A 26,039-nucleotide genomic window follows, 5' to 3' on the forward strand; every position below is an offset into this window, starting at 1 on the left:
TCAGTAATCTTGACTAAAATGTAAGTATTTTAATAATGAACACAATACATTTCTATCAAATTAAATACACATAATTTTAAACTTAAAACTGCTTACACATTCAGTGATTCTCTGAACTATCATAATACAGTTAAAATTCAAAATTAGCTAAGGTGGATCAAGGTGAAGCCTTGGCTTCCTTTGTTGCTGGACTATAACCTGTGAGCCATGTAAACGCTCTCCTCCTCAAGCTGGTTCTGGTCAGTGTTTATCACAGCAGCAGGAATCAAACTTGAAGAAAAGCACAGATAAATGTTGACACATACATGGACTCTTTAAAAAAAGCCTACCTGGGAATGGAAGACGTGGTGGGCCAGGGAAATCGTTAGGTGGAGAATAATAATCTGGAGGAGCTCCATAGATGTTTCTTGGAGAAGGTGGGGGGAAGGGGCAGGCCCTTCCCATAAACTGGCTCCTTGGGTCCACAGGAGGAACTGGGGGACCCGGTGGAGGGACAAAGCCATGACCAGGAGAATCAGGCACTTTTGAGTTCTGTAACAGATTGACAGTCAGCAGTCAGTCAAGTGGCTCGATTCACAGCTCCTTTCCTGGGAGCATCAGGCATAGAAGAAAGCATGTAGGCACCTACACCAAAAGCGGTCCATGACATTCTAGAAAGCCGGAGAACAGGCTCAGGTTTTCACACCAGTGCAGGAACCGCTTGTTCCCTAGCCTAATAAGTATTTTTACTAACTCAGCAGAGAACTTAAGCATGGCAGCAATCGTCTCTACCCAGCTCACACTTAAACAGGAGTTTATCACATATACACTCAAAAAAAAATGTGAAGATATTGATCATCTCATAATGGCCAAAATCAATGTTATATTTTAAAACTAAAAGTTTTATTTAAGATTCAAATAAAACTTCAAGGAAGAAACTCTGAAATTGTGTTCAGCTAGTGAAGAAGCTTTCAAATCCATCTAAAAGTACTTGTTTTTAAGGTGGGAGCTGTCAGGTTTCTTTCTCATTTCTTTTAATATGTTCTATTTATTTCACATGTATGGGGGGTTTGCCTGCATGTATGTCTGCATGTACATTCAGTGTTCTCAGAGAATAGAATCAAGCTTCAGATCTCTTGAGACTGGAGGTTAAGAATAGTTGTGAGCCACGAGGGTGCTGGGAACCAAAACCAGGTCCTCTAGGAAAGCAGTCAGTGGTGGTTTTTTTAAAAAATTATTTTTAATAATGGGGAAAGAAATTGAAACTTGAACTTATAAGACTAAAAAAAAATCCTCAAGATACATAGTAACTAACTATAACCCATGAACCTTTTGTGGATCCTGACATTACAGACTATAAGCAATTAACCAGACATTTCAAAAATAATATGATATAGATCTTATATACACACATTAAACACATATGTACATATAAATGTACATTTGTATTTTAGTTACTTTTCTGCTTCTGTGGTAGAAACCCTTAACAAAAGCAATTTCTTAAGGCAGAAAGGGTTTATTCAGATGCACACTTCAAGGATCGTGGCAGAGACATTCAGGTGGAAAGGGCTTGAATCAGCTGGTTATACCACACCCACAATCAGAACGCAGAGACCTATGAGTGGATGCTGCTGTTCAGCTTCCTTTCTCCACTTATACAATCCAGGATTCCAGCCAGGGAATGGCGCCACCCACAGTGGGCAGGTTGGTCCACCTCAGTGAACACAATCAAGATAATTCCCCACAGGCTTGCCCCGAAGCTCAGCTCTAAGTGATTTGAGAATCTATCAAGTTGCCAATTAACAATCACCATCAGAGTTTGTAAATGTATGTATATGAAAACAAATACACGCAGCGTGGACACCTGGTGAAAGGCAGTTACTCTTCAGTATATCTCATGATCACCTTTAAGTCCTTATCTTTCAGAGATGTACACAAAAATATTCACAGAGGAAATAACATACACAAGGGTTTGGTTCCAAATAAATTGGGAAGAAAACAAAATAACAGAGGATATAAATCAGCTGTGGATTACTGCTATAGTTTAAGCCTGGGTGATGGAGTAGATAAGGACTCCCATAATTCTAACTGGTACCCAAAGGTCCACACCCACCTGCCCCTCCCCTTAACACTTCACTATATGTCGCTAATGCCAGGTTCACATCTACCTCACTCCCTTTGTACTTACTCTTCTCTTACTGTCTGGATCTTAAAGCTACCCCCACGGCCTCTCAGTCCCCAGCCTGTGGTACTACTTGAGGTGGGGTAGAACCTTTGAGGGTAAGCCTAGTGGAAAGAAGTTAGGGCACAGCAGCCAGTGCTCTAACCTCTAAGCCACTTCTCTAGCCCATTATTTGTTAGGGTTTTTCATTGTTGTTGTTTTTGAGACAAGATCTCCTTATGGAGCCCACACTGACTTTGAATTCACAAAATTCCCTTCCCTCAGCCTGCCAAAATGCCAGGTTTACATACATCATCAAAACCTGGCTTATCACTTGTACTATTTCACCAAAGGTTACAAGCCAGAAATGAAACAGTGCTAATAATGCTAAGCAGAAGTATATTTTATTAATATCTTGATATTCACAAGTAGAATAGCTCTAGCCTTGTTCTAGTAAAATCAAGAAACTGGTTATGGATACATAGGTAGAATTCAATTTCCAATACTTACACCAGGTTGATCTTTGGTATCATTTCTACTGGATTGCTTTTCTGAAGAGACTGGCCCATCTAGACAGAAAAATTAAGCCAGGAAAAATTCATGAATTGTCACTTTATTCCTAGACCATTTCCAAATCCAAATGACACTGACATGTTCCTTGCCAAGTTGCTTTTGGTCATGGTGTTCTATCACAGCAACAGGAACCCTATCTAAGATCCTATCCTACTACAAACAGCAACAGTGCCAAACTGTCTCCCTGGCCTCACAGCAGAGTTCATACTGTGAACTCCCTGAACTATGTCACCCCTCATCTGATTTAAGCTCAGGAGACTCCCCTGAAACATCGCTCCTGCACAATGCCAAGGAAACCACCTAGGTGAAACAAGAGTCAATGGAAAGAATTATTTTAATGAGCTCCCAAGAGTAAGAGGACAAAACTAAGGAAAGTTCCACAACTTCTGAAGAGAAGGCTCATTTATACCACCTTTCAGATCTTAGCAAAGAGCTGTCTCAGAGGATCAGAACTAGTCCCATGAAAGCAGAGGGCTAATAAAAGCCTTATATCTACACAGAATGCCCCACTTTTCTTCCAACATGGGCTTGATTAAATATTAGGATGAAGTAGAGAAAACTGACAACTTAACTCATCCTTAATCAGGTCTCAAGATACCACATTAGCATTTTCCTTCCAATGTTCATCAAAATATCAGAAACTCAGAGTTTATTTTTTCACAAAATATATACATTTTTGCCCTCCACTGACAAAAAGTAACCTGTTACTTTAGATCCAGGGCCTATCTATTGCGTGGCAGATACAAAGCAGTGCACTGTAAGACCCTATTTCTAAGGACACAACGTATTTCTGTTGGAGGACAGAGAGAAACCAAGCTGGAACTGGAGACTTCTTTCCTGCAGGCTAGCTTTTATAGTGCAGAGGTGCTATGCAGTCCACTAGAGAAGAAAAGTCACCAATGGAACCACTGACGAGGCTTGGATGCTACATTAATGACCTTCCAGTCAAGATCAGCTGCTGGCCCGGTAGTGCCATGACTCTTTGAGGGATGACCAACCATATTCTGATTGAATTCGAGGCCTGCCTTAAAGGAGGGAGTTCATGTAAAGCACTGCTCAAAAGACTGTGGCTCGGGAGGTCATGGTACCTGGAGGGGAACCTACTGCTGTTGTTTATCTAAATGGATTTGTTATCAAAACTAAGCCAAGCCAAACACAGCTCCAGTCACATGGCTCTCTGGTGGGGCAGGGGAAGCGTGCCACCCTGGTGAGAAGGGACAGACCCACAGTGTTCACTGACTCAAACAAAACTACAGGTTTTGGTGAGACTCTGATTCTCCCAGCAGGAATCAGCAATGAAAAGGAGGCCCATTCTGTTACTCTATAATGACTTGGAGGGTGAAGGCTGAGCACCATCTTGAGAGGGAACCTATGAGAACAGAGATTAACTACAAATCAAGAAATCTGAATTCCAGAGACTATCCAAATTAAAAAAATCAGAAACAAATTGGGGTGCTGTGAGATGTCTTTCTGTATGCTGTGAATATATGTTGCTCTGATTGGTTGATAAATAAAGCTGCATTGGCCTATGGCAGGGCAGGATGGAGCCAGGTGGGAAAATCCAAGAGAGATAGTGAGAGAAGAAAGGAGAGTAGAGAGACGCTGTTAGCTGCCGCCAAAAGAAGCAAGATGTAAAAGTACAGGTAAGCCACGTGGCAAAGTATAGATTTATAAAAATGGGTTAATTTAAGATGTAAGAGCTAGCTAGCAAGAAGCCTGAGCCATTAGGCCTCTAGTTTGAAAATAATATAAGCCTCTGTGTGTTTATTTGGGACCAAGCAGCTGTGAGACAGGGATGGGAGTGATTCGTCCCAACTGCAGGACCCAGGAGAGGGGGGGGGGGGGGGGCGAGATATGACAACAGACACCAAGGAAATACAAAGAATTATACAAAATTGGAAAATGTAAAAGAAATGGTCAATTTTCTTGATAGATAACACTCACAAAAGTTAAGTCAGGATCAGATAAATAACTGAAATAGACCAATAACACCAAAGAAAATAAAAGCAGTTGTTAAAGTCTCCCAACCAAAAAAAGCTCAGGGCCAGACAGTTTCAGCGCACAATTCAACCAACATTCAAAGACCTAATAATACCAATAACTCCTAAAATTATTCCACAAAATAGAAAGAGAAGGAATACTGACAAATTCAGTTTATGAGGCCACAGTCACCCTGATGTCCAAATCACACAAAGATGCAACAAAGAAAGAGAATTACAGACCAATTTCACTCATGAACAGTGATGCAAAAATACTTGCAAACCGAATCCAAGAACACGTCAAAAAGATCATCCACTATGACCTAGTAGACCTCATCCCACAGATGAAGGGATGGTTCAACATAAGAAAATCTGTCAATGTAATCCACCATATAAACAAACTGAAAGAAGAAAATCACGTGATCATCTCATTAGATGCTGAAAAAGCCTCTGACAAAATCCAACACCCCTTCACAATAAAAGTCTTGGAGAGATCAGGGATACAAGGGACACACTCAACAAAATAAAGGCAATTTACAGCAAGTCTATAGTCAACATCAAGTTAAAATGGAGAGAAACTCACACCAATTCCATTAAAATCAAGAACAAGGCAATGCTGTCCACTCTCTCCATATCAATTCAATATAGTACTTGAAATTCTAGCAAGAGCAATAAGGCAACTAAAGGAGATCAAGTGGATACAAATTGGAAAGGAAGAAGTCAAAGTATTGCTGTTTGCAAATGGTAAGATAGTATATATAAGCAACCCCAAAAATCCTACCAAGGAACTCCTACAGCTGATAAAGACCTTCAGCAAAGTGACCGGATACATGATTAACTCAAAAGATATAAAAAGAGAGAAGTCAGTAGCCCTCCTATATACAAATGAAAAATGGGCTGAGAAAAAAGCAGGGAAATAACACCCTTCACAATAGCCACAAATAATATAAAATATCTTGGAGTAATTCTAACCAAGCAAGTGAAAGACTCATATGACAAGAACTTTAAGTCTTTGAAGAAACTGAAGAAAAGATACTAGAAGATGGAAAGCTCTCACATGCTCATGGATCGGAAGTAAAAATGGCCATTTTACCAAAAGTAATTTACAGATTCGACACAACCCCCATCAAAATCCCAACACAATTCTTCACAGACCTTGAAAGAACAATATTCAACTTCATAGGAAAAACAAAAAACCCAGGATAGCAAAAATAATCCTGTACAGTATAAGAATTTTGGAGGTATCATCATCCTTGATTTCAAGCTCTGCTACAGAATTATAGTAATAAAAACTCATGGTATTGGCATACAAACAGACATATCAATCAATGGAATCTAATCAGACCCAGATGTAAATTCATACACCTATGTACACCTGATTTTTTTATAAAGAAGCAAGAAATATACAGTGGAAAAAGGAAAGCATCTTCAACAAATGGTGCTGGTCTAACTGGATGTTGGCATGTAGAAGAATGCAAACAGATCCATATCTATCACCCTGCACATAACTTCAGTGCAAGTGGATCAAAGACCTTAACATAAATTCAGACATACTGAACCTGATAGAAAAGGAAGTGGTTCAGTATGTCTGAATTTATGTTCAAAAGGAAACAACTTCCTGAACAGAAATCCAATTAAAAAAAAAAAATTGAGGTACAGATCTAAACAGAGAATTATCAACAGAAAAACCTCAAAAGGGCAAAAAAACACTTAAAGAAATGTTCAACACCCTTAGTTAGTCATCAGGGAAATGCAAATCAAAACGACTCTGAGAGTCCATCGTATACCTGTCAGAATAGCTAAGATCAAAAACACTAGTGACAGCTCATGCTGGAGAGGATGTGGAGCAAGGAGAACACTCCTCCATTGCTGGAGGGGTGCAAAATTATACAGCCAATTTAGAAATCAATATGGTGGTTTCTCAAAAAATTGGGAATTGATCTACCTCAAGACCCAGCTATACAATTCCTGGGCACACACCCAAAGGATGTGCTATCTGTGGCAGTTTGAATGTAACTGGCCCCCATAATCTCATATGGAGTGGCACTGTTAGGAGGTGTGGCTTTGTTGGAGAAAGTGTGTCACTGTGGGAGAGGCTCTGAAGTTTCCTATGCTCGGAATACCACTCAGTGTATCAGTCAACTTCCTGTTGCCTGCAAGATGTAGGACTCTCAGCCACTACTCCAGCACATCTGCTTGCATGCCACCATGCTCCCTGCCATGATAATGGACTGACCCTCTGAAACTGTAAGTAAGTCACCTCAAATGTGTTCTTATAACAGTTGCTGTGGTCATGGTGTCTCTTCGCAGCAATGGAAACCCTAACTATGACAGAAGTGGGGTACCCAGGAGTGGGGTATTGCTGAGACTGTGTTTGTTGGAGAAATTTGGACTTTGGTTCTCTTGGTTTGGAAAGCAGTGGAATGCTTTAAGCACTGATTAATGTGCAATACTAGCAGGAGCATGAAAGACACAGGTGCTGAATGTGACTTGATGAACTGTGGGGATCAAGAGGTTTCAAAGGAGAATGTTAGTCTGTGGCCTGGAGACCAGTCTTGTGATATTCTGGTGAAGAAAGTGGCTTCCTTTTGCCCTTGTCTGAAGAGTCTGCCTAAGGCTAAAGTGAAGAATTTTAGATTAATTCCACTGGTAGAGGAAATCTCAAAATAGCCTAGTATGACACTGTTGTGTGGTTATGATGATGATTTATTGTGAAAAGGAGCAAGCTGAGCAACAAAAAATATTTGAGGAGAAAAGGAGCACCAGGAAGTGGAATGGAGCTAAGTTCTATGTTCAAGGATGAAAACAGATTAAGAAATGGAATAAAGGGAGTAGATTCCACCCATCTAAGTTTCCAACTTGTGAAAAGGAACCAAAGAAATGCTTAGAGCCAGGTGTGGTAGTGTATGACTTTAATCCCAGCCAGCACTGGGAAGGCAGAGGCTGGCGGATCTCCCAGTTTGAGGCCAGCCTAGTCTACAGAGCAAGTTCAAGGACAGCCAAGGTTAGGCAGTGAAGGCAAACAGAAAGCTGGTGAGGAGATAGTTGAATGAGGGGGCCATGTTCCAGTCCCAGCAAGCAGCAGAACTTGGCAGCTTTGGCCACATGGTTCTGGCTTTAGAGTTAAGGATAGGAGAAAGGAGTTATGGAATAAAGTCACTGAGGCCAGGAATGTGTCAGAGGTGTCCCTGAATGGCCTAGTAGAGAATCCATTGCATGAAGCTGTGAAGGTGAAGCCTGGATTGCCTTGGAGAACCCAAGATGTTAGAGATGCCCAAGTCATGGGATACCTGCCAAGAACTGCTGAGTGGAACCAGCCCAAGAGAAAGAAGTGTGCTGCAATTAACAAAGCTGAACAGAGTTGGAGATCTCGAGTGTTTTGACATCAGACATGGAGATGCAGAGTTTGGAGTTTGCCCAGCTGGTTTTTGGTCTTTCTTTTGTCCAGTATTTCCTCACTGTGCTCCCTTCCCTACATTTTGGAATGGTAATGTATATCCTGTGCCATTATACGTTGGAAGTATGTGATCTGCTTTTTGATTTTGATTTTTACAGGTGATTACAGTTAAGAGATTGCATGAATCTCAGAAGGAACTTTGGACTTTAAAACATTGTTGAGACTGTGAAAGACTATGGGGGCTTTGAAGTTGGACTAAATGCATTTTGGATTATGATATTGTTATAAACTTACAGGGGCCAGAAATTGGAAATGTGGTAGTTTGAATGTAATTGGCTCCCATAATTTCATAGGTAGTAGAACTGTTAGAAGGTGTGGCTTTGTTGGGGTGGGCATGGCCTTGTTGGAGGAAATGTGTCACTGTGGGAAAGGGCTTTGAGGTTTCCTATGCTCAGGATACTACCGAGAGTTTCAATTGACTTCCTGTTGCCTGCAAGAGTAGACCTCTCAACTATTCCTCCAGCACCACGTCTGCCTGCATGCTGCCATGCTCCCTGCCATGATGATAATGGACTGAACCTCTGAAACTGTTAACGAGCCACCCCAATTAAATGTTTTCTGCCCCGCCTGCAGGGCTTCAATGGGTTCTCGACCACCCTAAGGAGGGAATGCAGGGACAGGAGATACAAAGCAAAGACACCAAGTCTAGATTCTGATCAAGGTGCCACTTTATTTCTCTTCCAGAAAGGTTTATATAGTTCTGCGGGGTGGGGGGAGCAAGAAGCTGTCATCTGTATAAGGTGGGGCAAGCTAACAGGATGTTTGTATAGGATGTTTACAGGGTGAGAGGGTCAAGGGCTCTGACTCAATGTCCTGTTGCTAGGCAACCTGACTGTAAGATGATCTAGTTCCCTGTCTTATTGGGGGTCTGTATTTTTCCACTAACTAGAGATTCTGTCCTTGTCCCTGACAGTTTTCCTTTATAAGAATTGCAATTTTCAGACGGGCAGTGGTGGCACACGCCTTTAATCCCAGCACTCAGGAGGCAGAGCCAGGCAGATCTCTGTGAGTTCAGGGCCAGCCTGGTCTACAAAGCGAGATCCAGGATAGGCACCAAAACTACACAGAGAAACCCTGTCTCGAAAAAAGAAAAAAAAAAAGGGTTGCTGTTTTCATGCTGTCTCTTCACAGTAATAAAAACACTAAGACACCGTTTTACTACAACTTGCTCACCTATGTTCATAGCAGCTTTATTTGTAATAGCCAGAAACTGGAAATAATCTAGATGTCTCTCAACAGAGAATGGATAAATGGTACATTTACACAATGGAGTGTCACTCAGCTGCTTAGAAAAAAATAACATCATGAATTTTGCAGGCAAATGGATAGAACTAGAAAAAAAAATCATTCAGAGTGAGGTAACCCAGACCCAGAAAACAAACATGGTATATACTCACTAATAAGTGGACATTAGCTACTAAGTAAAGGATAACTATGCTCAGACCCAGAGAGGTTAAGTAACAAGGAGAGCTCAAGGTGGGATGCATGGATCTCCCTGGGAAGGAAGATAGAGTAGATTTAGTGAGTGAACTGGGGCAGATGGGGATAGGAACAGAGGGATCAGGTAGGGGGTGAAGGATGGGGAGAAAGAGTACTGGGAGTGATGACTAGAATTGGGGGGGTATTTCAGGGGTGATCTAGGAATCTCATGCAATGGAAACTCCCAGGAATCTACAAGGGTGACCCCAGCTAAGACTCCTAGTAATGAAGGATACAGAGCCTGAACCTGCCATATTCTGTAACCAGCGAGGCTTCCAGTGGACGGATTGGGACACCAATCTAGCAACAAAACCTTCAACCTACAATTAGTCCTGCTGGGGTAAAGTTGGCTCAGAACTTGTGGAAGTAGCCATCTGTGGTGGTTTGAAAGAATATGGTCCCTAAAGGGAGTGGCACTATTAGGAAGTATGGCCTTGTTGGAGGAAGTGTGTCACTGTAGGGGTAGGCTTTAAAGTCTCCTATGTTCAAACTATGCCCAATGTCAGTTCACTTCCTGTTGCCTGCAGATCAGGATGTAGAACTCTCAGCTCCTTCTCCAGCACCATGACTGCCTGCATGTCACCATGTTTCCCACTATGATGAAGATGGACTAAACCTCTGAAACTGTAAGCCATTCCAATTAAATGTTTTACTTTATAAAAGTTACTGTGGTCATGGTGCCTCTTCCTAGCAACTGAAACCTTAATGAAAATACCAACCAAATGGGGCTGAGAGATGGCTCAGCAGTTATGAGCACTGGCTGCTCTTCCAGAGGACCTGGGTTCAATTCCTAGCACCCACATGGCAGCTCACAACTGTCTGTAACTCCAGTTCAAGGGGACTGGCATCCTCACACAGACATACATGTAGGCAAAGCACCAATGCACATAAAAATAAATAAATCTAAAAGAGAGAGGGAGAGGAGAGAGGGAAAGAGACAAACAGATAGACACCAACCAATAACTGGTCCAGCTTGAGACCCATGCCCTAAGAGGGACCACCCCTGATACCGTCTGGAGAGCCAGGAACCAGAGGCAGGGTAGCCCAGAGACCTATGATTGAACCTACAATAGAACCAAACACAACCAGCAGAAAAAAAGAAGGAAAAAAAATTCAATGAAATGATTCCTAATGATACTCTGCTATACTCGTAGACTGGAGCCTAGCATAACCACCATCAGAGAGCCTTCATCCGGCAACTGATGGAAACAGATGCAGACCCACAACCAAACATTAGGTGGAGCTCAGGAAATCCTGCGAAGAGGGGAAGGAAGAAGGACAGGAGCCAAAGGGGTCAAGGACATCACAAGAAAACCACAGAATCTACTAACCAGGGCTCATAGGGGCTCACAGAGACTAAACTGACAATCAGGGAGCCTGTGTGTTCTTGTGGCACTCTTAACAGTGGGAGTGGGGATGTCTCTGACTCTTTTGCCTGCTCTTGGAACCCTTTTCCTCCTACTGGGTTGCCTTGCCCAGCCTTGATATGAGGGGAGGTGCCTAGTCTTACTGTGACTTGATATAGCATGTTCAGTTGATATCCCCAGGAGGCCTGCCCTTTTCTGAAGGAAGGGGGAATGGATCTGGGGGAGAGGGGAGATGTGAGGGGCTGGGAGGAGAGGAGGAAGAGAAAATTATGGTTAGGATGTAATATAGGAGAGAAGCATAAATAAAAAGTAGTAGTAGTAGTAGTAGTAGTAGTACTCTGAATTCAACCACCCACAAGCAGTGTGAGAAAAGCCCAGGAAGCAGCTGTGACAAGCCGGACAGTATATGCAGCAAGGGCATAAGCTCAGGCTGGAAGTGAGAGAAAACCAGCCTCTGGGGCACCCAGCTTGCTCTTCACTGCTGAAGTCTGAGAACCTGAAGCTCCAGGACTGCACTTGGCATCCACAGATGCATCCTCGTGTGGTGGTTTGAATAGGAATGGCCCCATAGACGCCTATGTTTGAATGCTTGGCCTACAGGGAGTGGTACTACTAGGAAGTACGGCCTTGTGGCCTTGTTGGAAGGAGTGTGTCACTGTGAAAGTGAGCTTTGAAGTCTCATATACTCAAGCTACACTCCGTGTGGCACAACCTGTCAGCCTGCAGGCTTTCATGTTTCACGCCATGATGATAATAAACTAAACCTCTGAAATTAATTGTAAGCCAGTCCCAATGAAATATTTTCCTTTATGAGAGTTGCCGTGGTCATGGTGTCTCTTCACAGCAATTGAAACTCTAACTAAAACACCTCTCTATAGGCAAGCCACACCTGGGAAATTTAGAAAATAGAAGGTAGGTCCTGCACCTGTACATTTCCGTCACTCCCAAGTAGGAGACACCTGCCAGCCAGAACATTGGTCACTCCAGGGAGTATGATCTGGGTAGTCTCAAGAGAGGCCGGAGAACTGCTTAGGATGCAGGAGGATTACTGAGAGTTCAAGCAGCAGTAATAAAAGAATTTTAACAACTATATTTGTGAACATATATATAAAATCCCTCAAGATAAGTAACTAAATTCTGGACAAGAAATGTGTGCTAAGACAACAATGGAAATTTTTACTTTTGTAGCTCTGCATCCCTAACATTGTTCAGATTTTCAAAAATAAGCATGTATTACTTGTATAAGCAATAATAACTGGGAAAGCTTCCTGTAATGTGAACAGTCACCTCATAATACTTTTTAAATACTCTTATTTTTAAGATAAGGTTTTTTTTTTTGTTTTTTTTGTTGTTGTTGTTGTTTTTTTTAATGTACACAGTGTTCTGCCTGCATGCCAGATCTCATTACAGATAGTTGTGAGCCACCATGTGGTTGCTGGGAATTGAACTCAGGACCTCTGGAATAGCAGCCAGTGCTCTTAACCATTGAGTCATCTCTCCAGCCCCAAGGTAAGATTTTTAAGATAAGAACACATATGGTCCTCTTCACTGTGTCCCAAACACAATATGTCATGCAAAAATGAGCAGTGACTGTTGTTTTCACATACCTGGTGGAGGTGCCATCATCCTTCGGTCTTGTTCCCATGGAGGCGACAGGGACTTGTCAGAAGGTGCTCTCGGAGCACCAGATAACCTGTCACAGCTTGACTCTCCTCTTTCAGTATTCATCTGATGGTCCAGAAGATTCTCAGGGCCTCGTGGGCCTAATTAAAGAAAACCCAAATCTATATTATCTCAAAAAGTGTCACAAAAGACCTACTGTCGAAATCAAGATGCTTTTTCAAAAGTGAATACAAATTCAAAGAAAGCTTCCCTGGAAAATATTTAGATTATAATTCTACCAAAACCATTTCTAAGAAATGGGAAAATAATTTTGCAATGTGCATAAATAAATACTTTCTTTCAGACTGGAATATAGCTCAGAGATTAGAGTATTTTTGCTTAGCTAACAGAAGGCTCTGGGGTCAACCCATAGCACAAAATAAGTAAATAAATATCCAACAACACTTGCCTATAAAATTCATCTTTATGAATTACCATCATCATTATTTTATAATTATAATCAGTGGTTAAATAATAAGTCTGAAAAATAAGGAATAATGGAAATATAATATATAATAAGGAATAATGGAAATAATGGGAAGGGAGAACATTCAGGAGTCCACAGGCCTTAATGAGAGGTTCTAAGACTCCTCATCACTCGCTACCAGGACCAAAGCCACAGGCCAAGTGACATAGCAAACCTGAAAACACAAAAGCTTAAAGAGTTTTAAAAACAACTTATCTACAATTCACTCTCTAAAAATAAATTGCTTTCCTTATACACAATCTTATTCAAGCTTTCAAATTTCAAGATAATCAGATGAAGGAGAAGGAGCCACTCTGTCCTTTCACTGGTCATAGGAAACTTGATCCAAATAGAGATTTCAGGCCTGTTGGTAACTTACCAAGAACTTCTGTAGCTTTTTAACAGACAGGAAATAACCTTGCAAATAATCTAAACATACTGTCACTTAAAAACAATTAAATAGAAGAGGAAAGTACTTAAACAGGAGAGGAGAAAGGAAAGGTAATTTTTATAATTTCAAACATTCATTTGACTACAAGCAATCCTTGACTTATGCAATTCAACTTCCAGTGAGTTAGTTTTGCCAATTAAACTTATTTGTAGGGCAATGATATTCTCACAAAAAACAGGATTCTAAAATGGTTACAATGACGTTGGTTTAGCAGAAGGACACAGTTTGCCTGAGAGACCCTAGCAGTGAGTGGACTCTGTGCAATGTTGATATGTTTGGTTTAGCTTGCTGTTTTCATAGTCTCACTTGTCCCTGCCTCACATTTAGTTTGTTAAATCACTTACATAAATGGTTAGAGACATTTCATTAGCAGTTCCTATACTTAACATAGCTATGGAAATTCAGAAAAAGCAAGGTGGTATGGGAGCAAGGCAGACAAGCCTGGCTTAGCCTCTCAAAGTGTCAGTAAGAGTTAGGACTCCTGAAAAGCCCCATCCAAAGTCTGCCTAGAAGAGCCCTTCTGACTTCCTTCATGATTAAAAAGGGCGGGTTAGAGGCTTTCACATTCTGATTTACTACAAAAAATATGTAAAAATGTTTCTCAATTAAATATATACATATAAAATTCTATATTCTGTTCGTTTCATCAAAACACATTTTTTGCTGGTTATACTGCTATATCTTACATATTCTTTAAAAGGTTTTATGTAGTATAGTACAGTTTTAAAAGAAACACATTGACTCCTCATTATCCAGTATAGGTTGAATATTCCTTACTGGAAATGCGTGGCACCATAAGTGTTTACAATTTTAGATTTGTGTGTGTGTGTGTGTGGTTTTTTGATTTTTAAGATAAGGTTCCTCTGTGTAACAATCTGGGCTGTCCTGGAACTTGCTTTGTAGACCAGGCTGGACTTGAACTCACAGGATCCACCTGCCTCTGCCTCCCAAGTTCTGGGATTAAAGGCGTGCGCCGCCACCTCCTGGCTGTGTGTGTGTGTGTGTGTGTGTGTGTGTGTGTGTGTGTTTATAGACACTAAGGGCTGAACATCACAAACCCAAAACCTGCAATATGAAATGCTTCAAAATTCACAACTTTTTGAGTGCTACACCAAAAGAGTCTGCCATTCAGAGCACTCTGGATTTCTGAATTTTCAGAGTTGGGATGGCCACCCGCCTTAAACTGTGTGCAAGAGAAAAACATGAAAAACAAAGTGGTATGGAGAATTTTGCTGTTTGTTTTTGAGCCAGAATCTTACTATACAGCTCCAAATGGCCTAGAACTCGCTATTATATAGACCAGGCTTGCCTCAAACTCACAGAGATCCTCCTGCTTCTGCCTCCCAACTGCTGAGATAAAAGGTGTGTGCCACCATATCTGGCCCAAGATTCTTTACCCAGTTAAAAAAATAAGTGAATCTATAATAAGTGCAAGGAATGCCTGTACGTTCCAAATGTCTGTTTACAGATTATTTTAAAGGTAAGTTGAGTTGAAAATATAAAGGAAGAAATTTAGAGTAATAAAAATGTTTAAACAATATACCTCTTCTTCCTCCCCCTGGAAGCAAAGGTGAGAGTCTGAGTGGACCCTCCAACAAAGTTGGAGGAGAGAGAAAAGCTCTCGTTTCAGATGAAGGTCGGCCCAGTGGTGAGGGACCATATGGGGAGTGCTCTGGAATAATTAAAACAGCAGATGTACATGCATATTCAGTTAGCTGTATCATAAAGTTAGAATCCCATTCAACAACTGTCATTGGGTCATCCTGCTCTCAGCCCATGTCTAATCTGTGCCCTGAACACTGCACAGAATTAAACAGAGAACCTGGAGTTTTTAAAGCTTTTCAACAAATCAGACATTTAGTCAATTAAAACATAAGGTTGTATATATAAATGGTCAGAACTTGAATTCTGTCAGCTTTACACCTATATACAAAGTTCCGACGTTGTTAAGGTTTTATTTTGTTTTTAATTTGGCATGTGTGAGTCTGTCTATGTGTGGGGTGTGTGCATGTAAGCTGCAGTGGCCTATGAGGCCACAGGCATTGGATACCCTAGAGCTCGAAGTTTACAGGGACCATTAGCTACTCAATATGGGTGCTAGGAACTGAACTCAGGTCCTCTGCAAGAGCAGTATGTGCTCTTATCAGCCACCTCCTTACCCCTGAGAGAGGTCTGATTTTTAAAATGTGAAGGTGGTAAGTAAGGTCTCTGTTAAATGTCACTTATTTTTATCTGTGCAATGCTGAGGGCAGGCTACAAGCTCAAGAGAAACTTTACATGAATAAATAAACACAAGTCTCAAGACGTGTACATAAAAAACCAAACAATAAACGAAAGAACCACAAACAAAACCAAACCATAAGCTACTGTGAGTAACCACACAAGTTAAACACAGGATGCTGGCAGTACTCAGGAGTTACTGAAGGATTTAGGGAGCAGGAAGTGAATTTGCTTGTTCTGTTTGTTCATTTCCTGTGTTGTTGTTTTGTTTTGTTGTTGGGTTTTTGTTTGTTTGTTTGTTTGTTTGTTTGTTTGTTTTTTGAACATTTGTCTTAATATGTAGCACTAGCTGGTCTGGAACTGGGTATGTATACTTGATTGGCCTTAAACTAAGAGCCTGTCCTTGACTCAGTAGTAGGATTGACGGTGTCTGCCACCATGCACTGGTGGTTTGGGAATTTGGTGACATTATATTTCCCAATATTTCCACTGGGAAGATTTACAACAGGGAAATGCTTGATTGAAGGCACAGCCATACAGGCCACGTTCAACCTGACATGTTAGTGTCAGTCAGTTTTTTGAGTTTTGGTTTTTGGAAACAGGGTTTTTCTATATGTATAGTCTTGGCTATCCTGGAATTTACTCTGTAGACTAGGCTGGCCTCAAAATCAGAGATCCGCCTGCCTCTGCCTCCCAAGTGCTGGGATTAAAGGCGTGTGCCATCACTGCCCAGCTAAAAGTAAGATTTTGAAAATTAAGTAAATGCATAAAGTACTTTGAAGAATCAGAAATTACTTTTGAATTGTAAAGTCAAAGACTCGGTTAGATGAATCCATGTTATCATGGATTATTAGTTATCATGAATCCAATAAATTTCTCTGTAATCCTGGTGACCAAGAGCCCTACCATTTTACAAACGTAATCACTCCCAAATTGTGACTGTGCTTCCAAAGGTTAAAAAAAAAAAAAAAAAAAAAAAAAAAACAGCAATAAAAAAGAACTTAAACACCAGGGAATTCACACTTAAAATACAGTAAGTCTTATAAAATGTGTACCTGTTACAACCAAATGGTTTACCGAGAAGATCAAAGCATGCTTTACCCTCCCATAGAATCCTGATTTGAAGTTAAACAAAAATTCTGCTTATATACTTGTCCACTCCAAGCTTTGTAATGACTTGAAGTCTTCAATATCTGATATTTTAAAATGTAAGACACATTACATTTAATGAAAGTTGACTCTCAAAAGTGATTTGCTGACTTTCACAGGTTATTAAAAGTAGATTCTATCTATAAAGATTTCATTTCATAACTACAGGACTTTAATTCCACTTCAACTAAAATCACTCTGAAAATGATTAGCTATTTGGAGATCATTAAAATGCTAACTCAATAATGAACCGGCACAGGCACTAACTGCACCTTTAAAGGGCTAACCTCCCTGGGATAATTATAGTCATTGACTGTGGGCTACGTTTGCCCTAACTTTTAAATCAATACTTTAAGAATTTTTTAATGCTATGTTAATTCTCACTCTAATCAAGCAAATTTCAAAGTACTGTTAATATATAAATAGTCACAATGCTATTCCACTTAAGTACTTCTCATTCATCCTCCCAAAAATCAGCTAATGGCACCTTATTCAGAGTGCGAGCTTTTCACGGAGGTGACAGCACTAAATACCTGTGAGGACATGTCACTGAGAAAGGAGACACCAGTCATTTTCACTGCAAAGGTAATGAAACAAACAGTTTCAAGAGAATCCTTGCTACAACATCCAAAATACTGTTGGGTGAAAATGTTAACTTACAATAAAGTAAACTACATACACAATGTGTGTGTGTGTGTGTGTGAGTGTGAGTGTGAGTGTGAGTGTGAGTGTGTGTGTGTGTGTGTGTGTGTGTGTGTGTGTGTGTGTGTGTGTGTTTGGTGTATTTGGAAGTTTTTATGTGTCCCCCCGGCCCTGCAGCCACTCAGACCCAAGTAAACACACACAGGCTTATGTTACTTACACACTGTATGGTCTAATGGCTCAGGCTTCTCGCTAGGTAGCTCTTACAACTTAACTCAGCCCATTTCTATTTATCTATGCATTGCCATGTGGCTTCATGGCTTATCAGTATTTTCACATCTTGCTTCCCCTAGCGGTGGTTGGCAGCATTTACCCCACTTTCCTTTCTTCTTCCTCTCTGGAATGTACCACCTAACCTTATTCTGTCTCACCATTGACCAAACAGCTTTATTTATCAACCAATCAGAGCAACATATATTCACAGCATACAGAAAGACATCCCAGAGTTAATGAAACAGTTTCAAATAGAATCCTTGCTACAAAATACAAAATACTGTTAGGTAAAAAAGTTAACTTACACTAAAGTAAACTATATATACAATATATATGAATACACAATGTGTATTTTAAACAAGGGGTTAAAAAAAAGACTACCTCTGCCAAATGCTGTATTTGGAACATCAAGTGCATAAGGATCTTTTTCTAAACGTTCTAATTTCAACTCTGCTTCAGTTAATCTGTAAACAAATAATAAACATCTCTAAGTTACTCAAAGTTACTCAGCCAAAAAAAACAGCACATTTTAAGCAAAGGCCACTTCCAAACCAGCTCCTCTCACAAGCTCAACCTCTGATGAAAAGAAAAAAGCCCAGCACTGGTCTGCCCGGATACCTTTCTACAATTCCCACACTTACTTGGGGGTGACTGGTTTCTCCTCAGAGGTACTCATGTTTAGAACTGCTTGGCTCTTTAAAACTAGACTTTGATGACTGCTATCTCGCAGAATCTACACTTCTGAAGTAGAACCATCCAAGATAAACTAGTGAAAATGCGTCATTTTATAACTAAGGAAACTAAGGCAGGGACTTAACTGACTCCTAAATGAAAAGGCCAGGGCTACAGCACAAAACCTCTGCTCTGAGTCACCTACACTTCCCCTTGTAAAATTGGAAATCCCATTAATTGATACAACTATTTTATTTCTAAACTTTGTATCTTTAGACGTTGCATTTTTAAACAACTGTTTAGTTCCTGATCCTTAGACTTGAAATAAAGCAACTGTTTGACTTTTATTTCTGAGCTATAAGCCAGAAAACAGAAGGAAGTTTTTAATGATGCCAAAAGTACAATTTGGCAAGCAAGTCTAACACTCTTCAAGACTGCTACCACCCTTAGATAAAAGCATTTATGCTTCCTTTTTATTGCACACTTTTATTTTTTCTTTCACTTTCTTATTGCATAACATAATGCCCAACAACAAACCAAGGCTGAGACAAGAATCACTTTATCTACTTAGAGATGGAGAACGCTGATGCTCTAAGCATCACTGTGTCAGAGACACAGCCTTTCTTTTACCCACTCTTCTTTTTCTCCACTCATACTGGCTTAATTTTTTTTTAAGTGACACTTTTTACAGTGTAACTTGTAAAACCTTCTTTAAAGTGTAATAGCCACTGTAGTAGCCTAAGAAAAATATTTCAAACAAAAAAAAATTAAAACTTCACAACTAGTAAAACTAGATATTTCATAACAAACTATGTGGATTTGCTACAATTTTTTTAAATTTATCCTTATATAAGTGTTACATACTGAAAAAATTATTTCAAGCTTTTAAAGTATTCCCATGAATACTTACTTTTGTCTGTTGTGAGCATTTTCTTTCCTTAAATCATTGAGGTTTCTTTCACAAGTCCGAGCTACCAGCTTGAAGAAAATAATACATTTGAAACTATATCCATACAAACTTAAAAAATGCAAGAGCGGCATAAATATCAGCATGATGGCACATAATGTCACAACCCAAACCAGACGAGTCTGCATTTATTTGAGTCAATATAAAACATTTTAAATTTAGGGAATTATTCAAAAAGGGAATCAGTTTCATACCAGCCAAAAGCATGAACATAAGGCTGATGTTTAATTGGTACTTGTTAATGAATGTTGCTATTTAAATGCAAAATTGGGGCCTAAAATTATTTGATAATGTAAATATCCAATCATAAGAGGCATGCTAGCAGATAAGCTTAGGGCAAAGTCAATGAAAATGGATGGTCATTATGCCCATAATTCTGGGAAACTACAAAGGTCTAAAACAGTTTCACAGAATGCCAATACAGGTCATGCTTTTAATAACTACATACAATCAATTAAGTATAGAACAATGTACAAATACTAAACTCTACAGATTAGATGTAGAGTAGATAAAACATGAGATTGATCATGCTGGGGATGTCTAATAGGATATCTTCTTTAATTTTGCCAAATACAAATAGACTAGGTATTATAAATAGACTAGATATTGTAACTGTAATTCTTTTTTTTTTTTTTTTTTATAAATTATTATTTTTTTTTTTTTGGTTTTTCGAGACAGGGTTTCTCTGTGTAGCTTTGCGCCTTTCCTGGAGCTCACTTGGTAGCCCAGGCTGGCCTCGAACTCACAGAGATCCGCCTGGCTCTGCCTCCCGAGTGCTGGGATTAAAGGCGTGCGCCACCACCGCCCGGCTGTAACTGTAATTCTTGCTTGATAGTTGTTTTGTTATATGTAATTTTACTATGTTAAAGTTAAAACCTTCCCTTTTGAAAAAAAGAAAAGGGGAAGTGCTGGGGATGCTGTGAATGTGTTGCTCTGATTTGGTTGATAAACAAAACGCTGATTGGCCAGTAGCCAGGCAGGAAGTACAGGCAGGACAAGCAGAGAAGAGAATTCTGGGAACAGGAAGGCTGAGTCAGGAGTCACCAGCCAGAGACAGAAAAAACATGATGTAAATTACCAGTAAGCCACAAGCCACGTAGCAACTTATAGATTGATAGAAATGGGTTAATTTAAGATATAAGAACTAGATAACAAGAAGCCTGAGCCATTAGGCCAAACAGTTTAAATAATATAAGCATCTGTATGTTTATTTGGGTCTGAGTGGCTTCTGGCCTGGGCGGGCTGGACTGGAGATAACTCAAGCAACAAGATCAAATGCAAAAAGTGAGCTTACCATATCAGTAGACAAAGACTATAATATAATATAATCTATAACTATTAACTATTTACAAGTAAAAGGAACTCTACTTTCAAATTAGTTTTCACATGAGAAATACACATGAGAATTGACTTTAGCCAACAAACAAACATTCACAGAAAACATAGCTTAAATATATTTTAGTACTATCAAAAAAGATTTTTTTTGGCTGGGCAGTGGTGGTATTCGGGAGGCAGAGGCAGATGGACCTCTGAGGCTAGCCTGATCTATGTAGTGAGTTCCAAGATAGCCAGGGACACACAGAGAAATCCTATCTCTAAAAAAAAAAGAAAAAAAGGATTTTGAGTGTGTGTGTAAGTGTAATTATTTTCCAATATGTAATCATAAAATCAATTTTGAACAAAAAGGAATGTTGCACCAATGTTAGCTAGTAAAATGTAACAATTCACTTAAATGTCTTAAATTTTATTTGGTTTTACGTGTATGAGTGTTCTGCCCGAATGTGGCACAACTGGAATTACAAGGTGCCTGCTGTGTGACACATACATATGCACACGCTGTGTGTGTGTGTGTGTGTGTGTGTGTGTGTGTGTGTGTGTGTGTGTGTGTAAGAGGACAGCAGAGGGTGTCAAATCACCTGGAACTAAAATTACAGGCACCTGTGCGCGATCTGACGCGCTCAGAACCAAACGCACGTCAGGTCCTCTAGAAGCGCAGCAAGTGCTCTTAACCACAGAGCCATTTCTCCAACCCCCAGAATTCCTTTGTGATTTTTTAACTAATTGTATTCAGAATGAAAAATATAAAATAAAAGATGATTACTTCTTAGTGCCTCCTATGGTATGATTTGTAACATGATTTCATTACTGGTAAAATTAATTAAATTAATAGAAAGTGATTATTTCTTAAATACTGTCTCTATTTTTATCTAATCTAAAATGAGTAGTATATTTTCTGGAAGAAATTTGACAAAAGGGCTTTAGGTGAACTTAAAACTTACCCAATTATCATGTGCTTTTTTTTCATGAGCTATAACCTAAAAAATAAAATGATTAAAATTATTTTTAAATAAAAACATTCATTCCCACCACTAAAATTTAAGGCACAAACCATAAACTCGAACTGTCCAGGCATCTCTGAAACACTATAAGCATTCTGAAAGCATCCTTCATGAATATGTATGATCTACTCTACTGAACTTTTAAACAAAAACTGAATGTAAACTTTTTTAATGCCAACACACCTCATGTAATGATCAACTACAAGAGTTTCCAAGGAACAGATAACAAGCACAATATGGGACTGCAATGGCGAGAGACATTTTTGGAGACTACATAATCCTCGTTCCCAAAGACAGAAAAGTTTCAGAATTTTTTGACTTCAGCATCTTTGGCTCCCTGGGAATATTCCACAGTTTCAGGAACACTTCAGCAGGGATGGAAGCTACAGTCCCGCGGCTGTTCTAGAGCCCGAGTGCTCTATTGTGTGCACACAGCAGCCTCACACATACCTGCCCTTGGTAAGAGTGAATTGTTCTCTCCAGTTCTTCTTCCAGATCCTTGGCGCGCTGTCTATAAGAAACAAGTAGTTAGTAATTCCACTGTAGTAATATATAAGGAATGAGCACATGGCTATAAGAATACAGAGTGTTCTACCTTATTTTAAGTATAACCCCAAGACTTGTCTTTGAGAGATGCTGAGAGATTTTAAAGTACATCCTTTCTTCCTCTAATTCTAACCTCAATCAAACCTTGTGAGTACTATTGCTTGGGTGTGGATAAAACAACATCACAAAGGATTTATACAATACACAAGGTCTCACCCAGCCTGGCCTCAAGCTTAGTTATAATCTTCCTATCTCTACATCCTAAGTGCAGGAGTCACAAGTACATGCCACCATGCCTGATCCTCTGGTTTTCTTTTTCAGAAAGAAAAATCCTGAAAGAGTAACTCAGATCCTGTAATCTTAACAGAGTCCCAAGAAAGGAACTATTTATTTATTTATTTATTTACTTATTTATTTATTTATTCATTCATTCATTCATTCATTCTTCAAGTCAGGGCTTTTCTGTGTATTTATTCACTCATTCATTCACTCATTCATTCACTCACTCACTCACTCACTCACTCATTCATTCATTCATTCTTCAAGTCAGGGTTTTTCTGTGTAGCCCTGGCTGCCCTGGAACTCACTCTGTAGACCAGACTGGCCTTGAACTCACAGAGCTCCACCTGCCTCTTCCATCCATAGTGCTGGGATAAAGGCATGCACCACCACCACCCAGCTCAGGAGAGGAACTCTTACAAGATAAAAACATAACTTACAAAGAAAATCATTTGTCCTTCTAGACAAAACCTCTTCCCAAGGTAAAGAATGTTCCTGAGACTCGAGCTTCTGTGTCTCCTCTAACAGACATTCTAGTGTTACCAAAAACTATACAGCTAAGCATTTACTACTAAAATGCTGTGTGCCTTGCTCTTCAGGGGCACACTCACTGAATGTTAATACTGTGTACGTTCTTCCCCTTTGAACAAAACCCAAGGAACCTGAATTAGCTGCTCTCTCCGTTTTCTTCTTGAGACAGGGTCTCATGTAACCCAAGTTGGCTTCAAACTCACTATTTAGCCAGGGTTAGCCTTAATCTTGTGATCATTCTGTTCCACCTCCCAGTGCCACCACACACAGCATTCATAACTATTTACAAACCTCTTGGTATTATTATAAAATATGTCTGTACTTAAATATCAAAGTCCCCGAAAAGAAAACTTTTTTTTTTTTAAGATTTATTATGTACACAGTGTTCTGTCTGCAAGCCAGAAGAAGAGGGCACCAGATCTCATTACAGCTGGTTGTGAGCCACCATGTGGTTGCTGGGAATTGAACTCAGGACCTCAAGAAGAGCAGACAATGCTCTTAACCACTGAGCCATCTCTCCAGCCCCAAGAAAACTTTTTAGTTTTTATATTTCTGAATATCTGCAAAATACCAAGATATTCAAATGCAAAGTAATGAAATAAAAATAAGCCAATTCACTGGGTGGTGGTGGCACACACCTTTAGTCCCAGCACTCGGGAGGCAGAGGCAGGTGGATCTCTGTGAGATCGAGGCCAGCCTGGTCTACAGAGTGAGATCCAGGATGGCCATTTTGTCACTGTTCCTGCTGGTGCTCAGCATCCCCAAGAGAAAGAGCACTTCATACCTGCAGGTCTCCAGCTCCTCGGCCGCATAGCTGATCTTCTCCTTTACTTTGGAAAGTTTTTTCTCTTTCTCTAATCGGTAATTTTCTTCTACTGTTAATTTCCTTAAAACAAAGAGTATTTTATTTCTTTTAAATTATGTCATACATATAATCAACTACATTTTTAAAATCACATCGGAACTGGTGCACCCCACAAAGCAATTTCCATACACCACTGCAAAGGTCATATGCAAAAAAAGTCTGTATATTTCTGATATGAAATTTAGCATTATAAACCCAAGATCACAGTGTTCATTACAGTGCTATTGGTATTAACAGTCTCATGTGTTTTACGTTATCGTAATTTGTCCATGATAAATATTAATAAAAACAGTAAAGACTATCATTTATCAAGGTTTTCTGTAATAAAGCATTATGTTTGTAAACAAGAAACCAACAACTAAAATTATGGATTTATTTATTTATTTATTTATTTTTTTGCTTTGGTTTTTTGAGACAGGGTTTCTATGTGTAACAGCCCTGGCTGTCCTGGAACTCACTTTGTAGATCAGGCTGGCCTTGAAATCACAGAGATCCACCTGCCACTGCCTCCCCGGTGCTGGGATTAAAGGCGTGTACCTAGGGTTGTTGTTTTGTTTGTTTGTTTGTCTCACAATGTAGACCTGGAACTCACTCTGTAGACCAGGCTAGCCTCTAGTTCACAAAGATCCTCCTGCCTCTGCTTCTTGAGTACTAAGATTAAAGGTGTGCAGCCCCTATAATTTTAATTGGTAGTTAATAATAATAATAAATAATATGAGCACCAGCACTAATCCTGCACTAATTTTTTTTGTACTAATAGTAGGTAACAGGTAACCCACTGAACCATTAGCGTGTGCCAGAACTGTTGCTAGACTTTTGTGTGAGCTATTTAACTAGTCAGCAGCTCTACAGAAGCGACTATTATCTCCCTTGCCCAAAAATGAAAATACAGCACAGAGAAGCCAGATACAGGCATATACCATGTAACAACAGGTCTCTGAGACATGAACCCACAAGCCATTTCATCACTCTGTGGACGTCCGAGTGTGCCTACACAAACCAAGATGGCCAAGAATCAGTGGGTGGCACTGTCAGGAGAGCACCATATCTGTGGCTCACAGTTCATCAACATGTCATTACATGTCACACGACCGTCACTGGGAGCACATCGCCTCGCCCTACTTCCGGTTTTCTCCCTCTTCTTCAAGCTCAGGTTATGACCTCTCAGCTTCCTGCTCCAAGAACCTGCCCAAGCTCCCTCACCAGCACAAGCTCTCTCTTTGAACTGTATGAGAGAAAGTAAGCTCTCCCTTCTACAAGGTGCCTTGATCACAGTGTTTCTGATTTTAGGGTTTTGTTTTGTTACTTCGTTTGTTTAGTTTTTCGTCATAGTGTTTTATCACAGCAACAGAAGAGTAACCAATACAGTTAAAATTATACTGTGAAAGTAAACCCCACTGATGGAGCCTCAAAGGGAAGTCACATATTTAAAACAGCACACTGAACTCCTATATTCTAATATTTCACTTCCTTCCAATATTGAACTTCAAAAAGTGTAAGCAACATAGTATATCAGTTATGAAAAACATTAAGAGAAAACTGAACAACAACAACAAAAGAAATCTAGAAAATAACTGAACCTAAATTATACCCTACACAGGCAAGAATTAGTCGTCTAACAATTCAGCAGTTCTCCAACTTCCTACTCCCTACGTCCTACCCTGAAGAACACCTGGTGACGTAATTCAGAGTAGTGAGTGCCTTCAGAACAGAGCATGTAAGGTTTGGGGATTCAAAATGGTTGAGCCAACTTCTCACAAACTACAGCAATTTGGAAAAAGGGAAGCTCGCCGGGCAGTGGTGGCACATGCCTTTGATCCCAGCACTCGGGAGGCAGAGCCAGTTGGATCTCTGTGAGTTCGAGGCCAGCCTGGTCTACAGAGATCCAGGACAGGCACCAAAACTACACAGAGAAACCTTGTCTCAAAAAAACAAAAAAAAAGGGGGGGGGGACCTCAACTGAGAAAATACCTCACAAGACT

General features: G+C 39.9%; 1 protein-coding gene across 12 annotated transcripts in view; it reads right to left on the minus strand.

The window, feature by feature from the left end:
• The window catches only part of Mia2 (MIA SH3 domain ER export factor 2), a 96,886-nt gene that overhangs the window by 1,209 nt on the left and 69,638 nt on the right, over window positions 1-26,039 (minus strand). For 9 of the 12 annotated variants that reach the window (XM_016007357.3, XM_016007356.3, XM_016007355.3 and 6 more), the window contains 9 exons: window positions 23,977-24,078; window positions 22,287-22,347; window positions 21,777-21,812; window positions 19,441-19,508; window positions 18,240-18,322; window positions 15,118-15,246; window positions 12,603-12,758; window positions 2,651-2,709; window positions 330-531 (listed from right to left, as the gene is read on the minus strand). In XM_016007357.3, the coding sequence (XP_015862843.1) occupies window positions 330-531; window positions 2,651-2,709; window positions 12,603-12,758; window positions 15,118-15,246; window positions 18,240-18,322; window positions 19,441-19,508; window positions 21,777-21,812; window positions 22,287-22,347; window positions 23,977-24,078 (896 nt within the window). The remainder of the gene's footprint in view (window positions 1-329; window positions 532-2,650; window positions 2,710-12,602; window positions 12,759-15,117; window positions 15,247-18,239; window positions 18,323-19,440; window positions 19,509-21,776; window positions 21,813-22,286; window positions 22,348-23,976; window positions 24,079-26,039) is intronic. The other 3 variants (XM_042260577.2, XM_016007359.3, XM_016007358.3) reach the window with 1 other exon arrangement.

The sequence above is a fragment of the Peromyscus maniculatus genome, chromosome 14, assembly GCF_049852395.1.
Source record: "Peromyscus maniculatus bairdii isolate BWxNUB_F1_BW_parent chromosome 14, HU_Pman_BW_mat_3.1, whole genome shotgun sequence".
Taxonomy (NCBI): domain Eukaryota; kingdom Metazoa; phylum Chordata; class Mammalia; order Rodentia; family Cricetidae; genus Peromyscus; species Peromyscus maniculatus.